Source organism: Diabrotica virgifera, chromosome 1, assembly GCF_917563875.1.
Source record: "Diabrotica virgifera virgifera chromosome 1, PGI_DIABVI_V3a".
In the NCBI taxonomy this organism is placed as follows: domain Eukaryota; kingdom Metazoa; phylum Arthropoda; class Insecta; order Coleoptera; family Chrysomelidae; genus Diabrotica; species Diabrotica virgifera.
This window is the reverse complement of record NC_065443.1, coordinates 136,675,839-136,688,247: the sequence shown is the minus strand read 5'-3', so window position 1 is coordinate 136,688,247 and position 12,409 is coordinate 136,675,839. Positions and strand designations below refer to the sequence as shown.

General features: G+C 33.6%; 1 protein-coding gene across 1 annotated transcript in view; it reads left to right on the top strand.

Annotated features, from left to right (window-relative positions):
* LOC126891692 (uncharacterized) overlaps nt 1–7,946 on the top strand; it is a 57,001-nt gene extending 49,055 nt beyond the window's left edge. The window contains exon 3 of the mRNA XM_050660950.1: nt 7,881–7,946. Coding sequence (XP_050516907.1) covers nt 7,881–7,946 — 66 coding nt within the window. The remainder of the gene's footprint in view (nt 1–7,880) is intronic.
* The last annotated feature ends 4,463 nt before the right edge of the window (nt 7,947–12,409 follow it).

Sequence of the window (12,409 nt, the reverse complement as noted above, 5' to 3'; positions counted from 1 at the left end):
TCATTTATAGTTGCCAATGTCCGTTTGTTTACGCCCACTAAATTTACTCTAGGTATTTTGTAAATTAAATTTGTTAAGTTAACTTCTTCTATTAGTTTTCTGTTGACCAATGTTATTTCCGATCCAGTATCTATCATAATTTTAATTGGTGTCTCGTTGATATATCCATCCACAAATTTTAAATTAATTCCATTTTTCTTTTCGTTGTTTCCTGCCAATTTAATAAACTCCTTGGGGTGACAAAAGATTCCTGTTTGTTTTTTTGTTTTTAGTGAGCGCCGTCGTGAAAAAGACGCCGGTTGCTCATTGTTGTTTATATTTTCGTCATAATTTCTCTCTCCGTCATATTCTTCTGTCTGGGTATTATTTACCTCTCTTCTATTTTCTCTTGGTCTGTCGGATCTGTTTCGGTTTTCTCGATATCCCTGTTCATTTTGTCTACCATTATTTCTGTTTTCTTGATTTGAGCGTGTGGTGTTTCTATTCTGGTATTCTCGATTTCTGTCCTCATTCCATTGCCTATTTCTTTGTTCATAATTTCCTCTTCCGTTGTCTCTATTTTCGTTTTCCCTTCTGGGATTAAAATCTCGTCTTGTATAGTCCCTCCTATTTTGATTTCTATCTCTGTAATCTTGTGTTTCTCGGGGCCTGTAATCTTCTCGCGACTTTCTTGATTTTCTTTCTCTTAGACGTGATTCTCTTATTTGTAGGAATTGGCATAAACTATCTATGTCTTTGTAGTTTTGCAATGTGATATGGTCTTCCAGCGTTTCCTCGAAATGTCTTGCAATCAGTTCGACTAATTGTTCCGATGAGTAATTATATTGTAAATGTTTTGCATTATTGTAAATTTGCAAAGCATATGTCCTTTCTGATATACCCATCCTATCATTGTATTTCCCATTTTGCAATTCCTTGTTAATTTCCAATTGTTGGACTTTTCCCCAGAAATAATTCAAAAACTTTTGTTCAAATTGTTGCCAACTGTCAAATTCTTCTTCTTTGCTATCGAACCATAGGCTTGCTTCATATTTGAGATGGTTTCTGATAGTTTCTTTTGCTGTTTCGAAATTTCCGATGTGCTGTATTTTCTTTTTCAGGCTATTTATGAACGGCACTGGGTGTAATCTTCTTACGTCCCCGCCAAACCTTATCTTCACGTCATCTGTGCTATGTATAACCATTTCTCTTCTTTCTCCGACATTCTGTTGCGTCCTGTTTTCGGTGACTTGTTTTTTTATTTCTGTGATTCTTTTTTCCACTTCTTCTCTGTCTACTTGAATAGCATTTTCCAACTTATTTTCCAAATTTTCTATTTCCTTTTTCTGGCAATTCGTTACCTCCTTTATTTTGATTTTGATTTCTTTAATCTCTAACTCCTGTTTCTCGCTCTTTTCTGCAATCTCTTCTATTTTTTTAACCATTTCCTTCTTAATACTCTCTATATTTCTGTTGTTTTCTTCTATTTTTTGATCCACTTTATCCATTTTTTTTTGTGATTCATCCATTTTCTTTGATGTTTCTTCCTGATTTTTATCCATTGTCCTTTTTGCTTCATCCATTTTTTGTGACTGGAGTTGCATCAGTTGTAATAGTTTATCTATTCCTGATAATTCTTGCTGTTCTGATGCCATGATTGTCGTGTCTAAGATATCTTCTTGGTCTGAATGTTCTTTTTGTTTTTTGTTGTCTTTGCTTTGGCTTCTTGTCACAGACATTTGTTTTCAAGAAGTACTGTCCCCGCCAAATATGAAATTTTACTAGTATGTTACCAAGACGACTTTTTCTCACCCAAATATTATAAATTGTCAATAAATATATCAAATGTAAATATCGTAAAAATAAAATATTAAATCAGTTATGTAAAATTTGTACCTAAAGAGATCTAAAATTTTATGTTATCAAATGTAAGTATCTCACTTTTTACCACAGGCATATAAATTTTCAAATACCGGCTTTACTCTTTCTATCCTTCAAATTTGCCACTAGAAATACTTTCAAAATGCTTTCCACGTTGGACGACAGTTGTTGTGATCTTGATTATTGATATGAGATAATATTTTTATATGTCATTTAATTTAATCAATGCATTACTAATAATCTAATTAATTTACCAGATCACATATCAATATGTTTTCAATCTCAGGGCTTTTTATAAAATTAATTACTTACATACGTGGCTTCTAAGTATTTCTTAATGGTTCCTAATCGGGATAGGAAAGAAAAGAGTAAAATAATAACACATATGGGTTACAATTGTAATCAAAATATTGTTTATTTTATTTAAATGGCAATCACTGCTTAATATTTGCTATATCTTATTATTCTTAAACATAACATTTACACATGGGAATCTTATTTCCTTTTGATTTCCAATTGAAAGTTTTTATTAACATTTAACTATTATGATTTATTAGCAACAATTCTATTTAAGCTTGATGAAGCTTTTCTGATATTATTGATTATGTTTCTTCAATTTTAAATGTGGTATTTACTACGAAAAACCCATACATTCATGTCCAAACAAATGAGACTGACCTTTTTCTGGTGCACTGAGAATGTCTTCACACAAGACCCGTTTCCTGCTATCCTTGGCTGCAATCAAAACCTCGTCCTGGCTTCCAGTAATGTTCTCCTCTGAAACTAGCTCGTATAGCTCTCGTTTCCTGCTTTTGTCGTGATGCTGTGTTCTACCTTTTTCGAAACTGCAATCAGCTACCGGGAACTCTTGGCTCAAGGAGGTTCTTTTACTCTCAACCTGGCCTACCTCTCGTTCTACGATAGACACTCCACACTCACGGAACTACACCGGCTTTTCACTCTCCGTACACTACCGTCTACTACTCGACTTCACTTCTCGACAGCTCAAAACATTCTGATCTCTATTTGTCATTCATTCCCCTACTTTCTAAATATCCCTTCCAGATTCACAAATCAAAATTCCACCACCAACTCTCATTCGCAGTATTCCTCAAAACCAATTTTTAAACTTTCTAAATATGCTTAATGGATTTCAAAGAAAATAGTTAATTCCCATTCTAAAATTACTTTCTACTATATACAAATTTTAATGACCTATTCTCTATTTCCACTTATTCTTATTTAGCATCGGCTAATGATCGATCCTTCCGCGAACAAACATAATTACCTATTATCGATTTCACTTGAGTCTTATTTAATCACTTCTTAAAATTAAATATAACAATTTGTTGTATACAGGTTGTTCTAAATTTATATGCCCGTGGTTGAGAAAATTGAAAATATTTTATATTAAATTGAATTTTGTCTATAATTATCAAATTTTAATTTTCATATCAAATAGAAATATAACAATATATGCACATAAAAATATATGAATATAAATAATAATATACAACTAAAATAGCTTTATTAATATGTTACTAAGTCATTCTGAAAAAATGTTTTTTATTTATTTCCTTCGATTTGCCCAAACTTTTTGTCCGACATATAACTTTTTGCGTTACAAAATATAATTTGTACATAAACAAATCAAAATTAGCTTGCTATTTATCACCAACATTTTTGTCTATATCTTACATGTTTAGAATGTCCGACTAGGAAAATTTCCCATTCATCTTGTCCGACAAAACTTCCAATTGCTTTTTTAACCTTTCATTAAACTCTTATGCAAAAATCAGACTGCTATTCATCACCAACATAGTTCCTGTGATGTGACATGTTCTACGTGTCGGACTCGTTAAAATGCCCAACCTTTTTGTCGGACAAACATTTTTTCATATATTATATAACGTTGGCTATTGAATAAACTTAAAAACAACTTGCTATTTTTCACCATCATAAACTTGTCAGGACGACACGTTTATCATGCTCCACCGTTAAAACTTCCCCTGTTCCAGTGTTCCCGTGCATCAATGTTTGTCCGACTAGACACCGTTAAGCTATTAACAAATTTTCAGCTTGCTATTAATCAACTTTTTTTTTCTTACGCGGGATCCAGGTCTAAAAGTGTTAGTAACCAAGTGCGACAAACTTCAAGAAATACCTAATTCTGCGTGAAAAAATAATGACAGTTTGCTATATAAATGTATGTCCGCAATTACTTCGTTTCCAAGATACGTGTGTTGAAATTTTACAAAATGACAATTTATTTATTGCTCTGAAAGTGGTTGAGACAAGCTGCAAAAATATTATCCATCAGAACCCGTGGCGAATCTAGACATTAATTTGTGTTCGAAGTGGAAATTTGCCTTATAGGGGGGAACTTCAAATAAAACACCAACTAAAAAAGATAAACTCAAACTATTTTTATGTTTCAACAATTTTTTTCTTTAATTTTAGGCCTTGTTAGGGGAAAATGTCCCCTTTTTTCCTCCCCATAGATCCGCCACTGATCAGAAAGGGTGGGCGCCAATTTGTTACCAAATAACTCAAACTAACGTTGGGAGCCTCTTGAGGGTAGGTGCGTCTTATCTTAATTGCAAAACTGAAAAATGAGTTTGGCAAGGACAACTAAAACATAAATAATCAACAAAGGAATTGAAATTTTAGTATTAATAGAAATAGTCCAGAAAGTCACTGCGGATTCGCTAGGAAAAATATTCTAATTCGGATTTTTTGCACAATCTTACTCAAAAAGGACTCCTTTTAACAAATTTGCATGTTGCCAGGACCTAAAAGTGGTCAAAAATTTTTTAAACGTTTTTTTTTTGTTTTTTCCTAAAATTATTTTTTTTTGCATGGAAAAAAGTTTTTTTAGGTTTTTTGGATCATTCCAAACAAAAAAGGTCTTTAGTGACTTTTCTCTAAAAATGATACTTTTTGACATATAAGCGATTAAAAATTGAAAAATTGCGAAATCGGCCATTTTTAACTCTCAAAAACTATGTGAAAAACTGAAAATTTAAATGTTGCCAAGATAGGTAGATATTCTTTAAACATCGATTGATGAAATCCCGAAGAGGTTTTTGCAATACAATATTCAAAACTCCTTTGTTTTTTAGTTGCTAATCAAGCGTGCGTGACACTATTTTCCACCGACAGTATGGTGCAAATGAAAGGAATAAATTCGTTATTTCCTAAACCGGCGACTTTAAGGAAAAATCCCGAAACAGGTCGATTTTTATTTTTAAGTTATGATATTGTGGCATATATGGTATACTAGTGACGTCATCCGTATGGGCGTGATGACGTAATCGATGATTTTTTTAAATGAGAATAGGGGTCGTGTGGTAGCTCATTTGAAAGATTCTTTAATTCTCTATTCAGTAATATAAACATTTACATAATTATTTATACAGGGTGTCCAAAAAATTTTTCATCATCATTCTCTTTGCCTTATCCCTATGCGGGGTCGGCTTCCCTAATTGCATTTCTCCACACAATTCTATCTTGGGCCATATCAATGTTAATCCCCTTTACCAACATGTCCTGCCTTATCGTCTCCCCCCAGCTCTTCTTTGGTCTTCCTCTCCTACTCCTTCCAGGAATCTGCACTTCAGCTATTCTTCGTATTGGGTGGTTAACGTCTCGACGTTGAACATGACCAAACCATCTTAACCTATGCTCTCTCATTTTGGCATCAATTGGTGCCACACCTAGACTTCCCCTAATATACTCATTTCTAATTTTATCCTTCTTTGTCACTCCACTCATCCATCTAAGCATTCTCATTTCCGCCACATGCATTCGCTGTTCCTCTTTCTTTTTCACTGCCCAACATTCAGTTCCGTACATCATAGCTGGTCTTATGGCTGTTTTATAGAATTTTCCCTTCAGCTTCATTGGAAATTTTCTGTCACACAACACACCACTCGCTTCTTTCCACTTCATCCATCCAGCCCTAATTCTACTGCATGCATCTCCATCTATTTCTCCATTACTCTGTCATACCGATCCTAGGTACTTAAAACTATTGCTTTTTACAATCATTTCACCATCCAAAGGTACCATTTTATTTGTAGTAGCTCCATCTTTAAATGAACATTCCAAATACTCTGTTTTTGTCCTACTAAGTTTTAAACCTTTTTCCTCCAGAGCTTGTCTCCACTGTTCCAGTTTTTGTTCTAAGTCTCTTTCACTATTTCCTACTAACACGACATCATCAGCATACATTAAGCACCATGGAATGTTACCCTGTATTTTCGCTGTTATCTGGTCCAAAACTAATGAGAATAAATACGGACTAAGCACAGAACCTTGATGCAATCCTACTTTCACATGAAATTTATCAGTCTCTCCCACACCTGTCCTAATACTAGTCGTTACTCCCTCATACATATCCCTCACAATCTTTACATATTCACCAGGGACTCCTTTCTTATTGAGTGCCCACCACAGAATCTCTCGAGGAACTCTATCATATGCTTTCTCAAGATCAATGAATACCATATGAGCGTTTGTTTCTTTACTCCTGTATTTTTCCATCAACTGCCTTATAATGAAAATTGCATCTGTTGTTGATCTACCCTGCATAAAGCCAAATTGATTCTCGGATATTTCGGTTTCTTCACGTATCCGTCTATCAATTACTCTTTCCCATATTTTCATGGTGTGGCTAAGCAGTTTTATAGCCCTGTAGTTTGTACATTGTTGTATATCTCCCTTGTTTTTGTAAACAGGTACCAGTATACTGCTTCTCCATTCGTCTGGCATTTGTCCAACTTCCATAATTCTATTAAATAGACCTGCTAGCCACCTTGTTCGTGTCTCTCCCAATGCTCTCCATACTTCCCCAGGAATATCATCTGGTCCTACCGCTTTTCCTTTCTTTATTTTTTGAAGCGCTTGAGCCACTTCCTCGTTGGTTATTTTGGTGACCATTGCTGCTACTGTCTCCGTTGACTCTACAGGCTGTCTGTCAAATTCTTCATTTAATAAGCTGTCAAAGTACTTTCTCCATCTCTTTTTGACATCCCTTTCGTGAACTAGTATTGGGTGTCCAAAAAATTTTTATTAAATTAAATAAATTATTTGACAAAAAAAGAAGTAGAAGGACACGCTGTATAAATAATTATGTAAATATTTACATTAGTGAATAGAGAATTGAAGAATCTTTCAAATGAGCTGCCACACGACCCCTATTCTCATTTAAAAAAATCATTGATTACGTCATCACGCCCAGACGGATGACGTCACTAGTATACCATATATGCCACAATATCATAACTTAAAAATAAAAATCGACCTGTTTCGGGATTTTTCCTTAAAGTTGCCGGTTTACGAAATAATGAATTTATTCCTTTCATTTGCACCATACTGTCGGTGGAAAATAGTGTCGCGCACGCTTGATTAGCAATTAAAAAACAAAGGAGTTTTGAATATTGTATTGCAAAAAACTCTTCGGGGTTTCATCAATCAATGTTTAAAGAATATCTACCTACCTTGGCAACATTCAAATTTTCAGTTTTTCACATAGTTTTTGAGGGTTAAAAATGGCCGATTTCGCAATTTTTCAATTTTTAATCGCTTATAATATGTCAAAAACTATCATTTTTAGAGAAAAGTCACTAAAGACCTTTTCTGTTTGGAATGATCCAAAAAACCTAAAAAAACTTTTTTCCGTGCAAAAAAAATAATTTTAGGAAAAAAACAAAAAAAAAACGTTTAAGAAATTTTTGACCACCTTTTGGTTCTTTGTTAAAAGATTTAACATAAATTTGTTAAAAGGAGTCCTTTTTGAGTTAGATTGTGCAAAAAATCCGAATTAGAATATTTTTCCTAGCGGATGCGCAGTGGCTTTCTGGACTAAAAAAGAGCAAATTCTACATAAACTACAAAAATATGAAAAAAATACTTATGGAATTATTGTGCCTTATATTGTTGGCTTCATTTACTGTGGTTGTTGACTTCAGATGCTTGGTTGAATGTAGGCTGAATGAGTGGTTGGCTTGTAATTTCAGGCAGCTGTTGATTTCTTCATAGTAGCGTTCCTGCTACTGCAGTTAACTCCCTGGGGTACCAAATAGTTCAGAAAATTCCACAACGACTAAAAGGCGAATCTTGCCGTAGTCCTACAGCAAGAGTTACCTATATTTTTTTAAGAAAGTCCTTTAGAGGTGAGACAACACTTCTTGTGGTTCATGTATCATGCATTAATGTTTGAGTGGTGGTTCATGTATCGTGATACACGAGATCTAAATTGTTTGATAGGTAGGAGGGGTACAGTACAATACACTGTCCGATCATCATTCAATCTTCGCTTGTCCACTGCTGTGCATAGATCTCCCTCATACTTTGCCATCTGTTTCTTGTGCCTCATCAGTGCCGGTTTAACCTAACTTCGGGCCCTGGGCGCTGGATATTTAGGGGCCCCCCTTAATTGCTATTCGTTACCAGTTCTTTTAACAAGAGAACACATGCATCAAAAATGTTTATTGTAAAATCCATACAAAATGTTTTTACAACAAACAAGAAGAAAAGCAAACGTAAAAATATTTTAAGAATAATAATATATTAATTTAAAAACATAAAAAAACAGAAAGTTCCACAAAACAATACATGACAAACAAAGAATATCTTCTAAAAAATACATACGACAAAAATTAGATCACTTTTTTTCTTGACTAGTCATTAAAAATCTCTCATATAATACTACATATTATTACATATCACAATTCGGTTTGATGGATCACCAGTTTTTAAGTAAAGCATTTACAGCGTCAAAAGTTTCTACAAGTAGATATTGATTTCATCACTTCCAAGAATTCATTGCAAATTTGGTGATAGATATAGCTAACTGAACCATTTCATTTCTCCGCATTCCGTTGTAAATGCTCAGCTAAGAAGTTGTCAAATTTAGGCTAGTATGTATACAAGAAAATTTAAGTAATTTCCTCTATGGCAACTTGTTAAATCCTCATTGAATCAACGGAAAACTAGTCCTTTTGAGAAGCAAGTAATTTAGTAGTGACAACAACTCTTCTTAGAACGTTTATCCAATGGTCAGCTTTGCGTTCTACTTGCTCTTTCAAGCCAGCGTCTATAACTCCAATTAAGGATGATATTGTTATTAATGTATCTAACCATAGAGTTTAGATGAAATTTACTTTCTTCGCGATATTTAAGCCAAATGTTTCCAGTGGGTCCATCTAAAATCAGGTAACAATAAACACTTGCGTCGTATAGCCCATCTCTCTTTTCTTTGACTCCATTGGGATTTCCTCGATAAAAGTTGCTTTCATTTAATCTTCTATAATAAGCTTTGTCTCCATCTTGATACATTTTTTTACAATTTTCTAAGAAATCATTTTTTGGTTTAAAAGTTAACACAGTTTTTATAAAACCGTCAGTCTTAAAATCAGACCGTTCCGAAATCGCAGGTTTTTCGTCGTGTTTTTCTCTATTTCCGAAAATATGTAATAGATTATTTAGCGGACTTTCTCTTTTATTAATAAAAGAAACGGGTCCATACGGGCCCCTTCGGGGCCCGTGCCCCTGGGCGCCCGCCCCAAGCGCCCAGTGCATAAACCGGCACTGTGCCTCATGCTTCCAATTCCTACGGCAACGTTTTAGATCGTTATCATAGTCCAGGGTAATAAGGTTTTTTCCATGACACTTGAACAGCCAGGGTACTGAAGCGTTTTTTCGACAGGTAATACCTATAAGAGCAAATTGTAACTATTTCCTGCGTAGGATCTGGCGGCCAATTTTATTTATAAACAATTAAGTGTCAAAAACGGCATTTTTTACTTTTTTTTTCAAATCAGTGAAAAACAGGTAAACTTTTTTTAGTACAAATATCTTCGAGATTACGGAAAAAGATTTAAAATGACGTATTACAAAGTTTGATATACTCATTTAGTGTTAATATAATTGCGAAAAAAGGTCGGAATTGCAAAAAAAATTATTTTCGCAATAACTATTGTAGCAATTAGTGTACAGCTTTGAAATTTTTGTCAAATAAGGGTTCTTTGGTGCTTAATATGTGGTCAAAATTTTAAAGCGATTCATTCAATTATTTAAATTTTATTCAAATTGTTTATCCAAGAGAGCATTTTTTTGCAATAACATAAGTCAGAAGAAAATGACGTTAGAACCATTCCACAGGTGTCAAATGAAAGAGCATGAGCTATTTTTTCAACTTGGTTTAAAAAATATGAATAAAAAATGCATATATTAGTATTAAATAATTATGCAAAAGTATCGTAAATATTTCCTTATAAACTTTTTATTTTGTTATATGAGAAATTATACATATTTATTACAATATTTTATCAATTATGATATAGATAACATTACTTGGTAGTTGTGCACTTAAAACACGGTAAAAAAGTTATTTTTTTGGAAAAAGTTATTCAAAAAGATTATAAAGAAAAATTTACGATACTTTTGCATAATTATTTATTACTAATAAATGCATTTTTTATTCACTTTTTTAAACCATGTTGAAAATGTAACTCATGCTCTTTCAGTTGACAGCTGTGGAATGGTTCTAAGGTCATTTTTTTCTGACATGTTATTGCAAAAAAAATGCTCTCTGGGATAAACAATTTGAATAAAATTTAAACAATTGAATGAATCGCTTTGAAATTTTTATCACATATTAAGCACCAAAGAACCCTCATTTGACAAAAATTTCAAAGCTGTACACTAATTTTTACAACAGTTATTGAGAAAATATTTTTTTTTTGCAATTCCGACCTTTTTTCGCATTTATATTAACAATAAATGTATATCAAACTTTGTATTAGGTCACTTTAAAGCTTTTCCACAATCTCGAAGATATTTGTACTAAAAAAATCATAAGTTTCACTGTTTTCCGTTGATTTTAAAAAAAAATATGGAAATGTCATTTTTTGACAGTTAATTGTTTATAAATAAAAATGGCCGCCAGATCCTACGCAGGGAATAGTTATAATTTGTTCCTATAGGTATTACCTGTCGAAAAAACGCTTCAGTACCCTGGCTGCTGAAGTGTTACGAACAGGGTATATTTTTGTCATATTACCCTGGCCTATCAGTCCAACTTATTGGTGGACGACTTAAGGCTGATTCACATTATAGCTCAGGTCACGGTCCGCTCACGCTCAGCTCAAGGTTCGGTCAACTATTCTTACACGCATCTTAATCATGCTATCCGCACTAAACACGACGGTCAAGTTCCGTCCCTTTTTTTTTGACTGCGTGGTTTCTCCGAGAGAATATTTTGATCGTGGCTTGAGCTGACCGTGAGCGGAGCGTGACCTGAGCTATTATGTGAATCAGCCTTTATGCTTCGGTAGGTATCATCTCTTGATCACCTGCATTTCAGTATCCGCTTTGTCCATCTTTTATTATGTCATACGAGCCAGGTGACCTTCCGGTTCCACTTCAGTGTTACTACTGTCTCTATAGCATCAGCTACTAATGATCTTCGTCGTAGCTGACGGTCTGCTCGATCACCTTGTTTAAATCGTCTAGATTTTTGTATTTTGAATTATCTTAAGTTCTTAGTTTATTTCACTTCTATCAAAAATGTTGACGATCTGAGGAATCGAATTATAATCGGCTGTGAGACAATAAGAAATACACCAGGAATTTATTAGAGTAAGGAGTTTGTTGTTGACATCCGGTATACCTGTATACCTAATATATTATAGCCTGTAATATAATATGTGAAGCAATTGCAGTTTAAGCATTGAGCATTTGTTACTAATTTGCAACTATTAAATAATTCCCAACTTACTTAAATTTTATCTTTTGTATGTAATCTTAAATAGTTTGGGTTATCTCTATCATCAAATCATAAAAGTTTATCCGTTTACTGTGACAAAAATGTAGTGAATCTTATCTTGATTACTCCTAATGCACATATGATAATGAATTCCAACTAGTAGTATCGGCCATCTGTGCAAAATCTTCAAGCTCTCTGAATTAACGCAATTAAAGGCAGCTATTAGGAAAATTTTAACGCAAAGCTGTCTATGGAATGTATAAAGGATGTTACTACAAATTATGTTTAAAATGTTTTAAATGTTTAAAAAATTATTCTTTAATTTTTATGAATAGTTTAAAATTCTCAATCACAAATAAAGATTAAATTACAAAATAATGATCTGGCTGCATCCCTTGCATTTGGGTTAGGTTAACAGGATAATAAGGAGACGCAAGATTGGGAGCCTACAGAATAAAACAATCACTGAAACTTGAAGAGAGAACACATAAGAGTTATCACAAGGAAAGTGACAAAGGATATCTTTAACGTGGAATCAAATCATATAAAAGGACAGAACTTTATTAATACCTACAGGGTGTCACAGAGTTAGATCTGGTATACAAATGGATCCGAATCTCGTAAGCGAAAGAGTTAGCGAAAGCATTACCTTGGGTAGAAATTGCAGTGTTTTTAAAGCAGAGATGTATGCAAGGGAACAGAAAGAGAGATATATTATTAGACTGTCAAATGTCACTGAAGGAACTAGCATGTCAAAAAGTGACGTCCAGGCTGGTG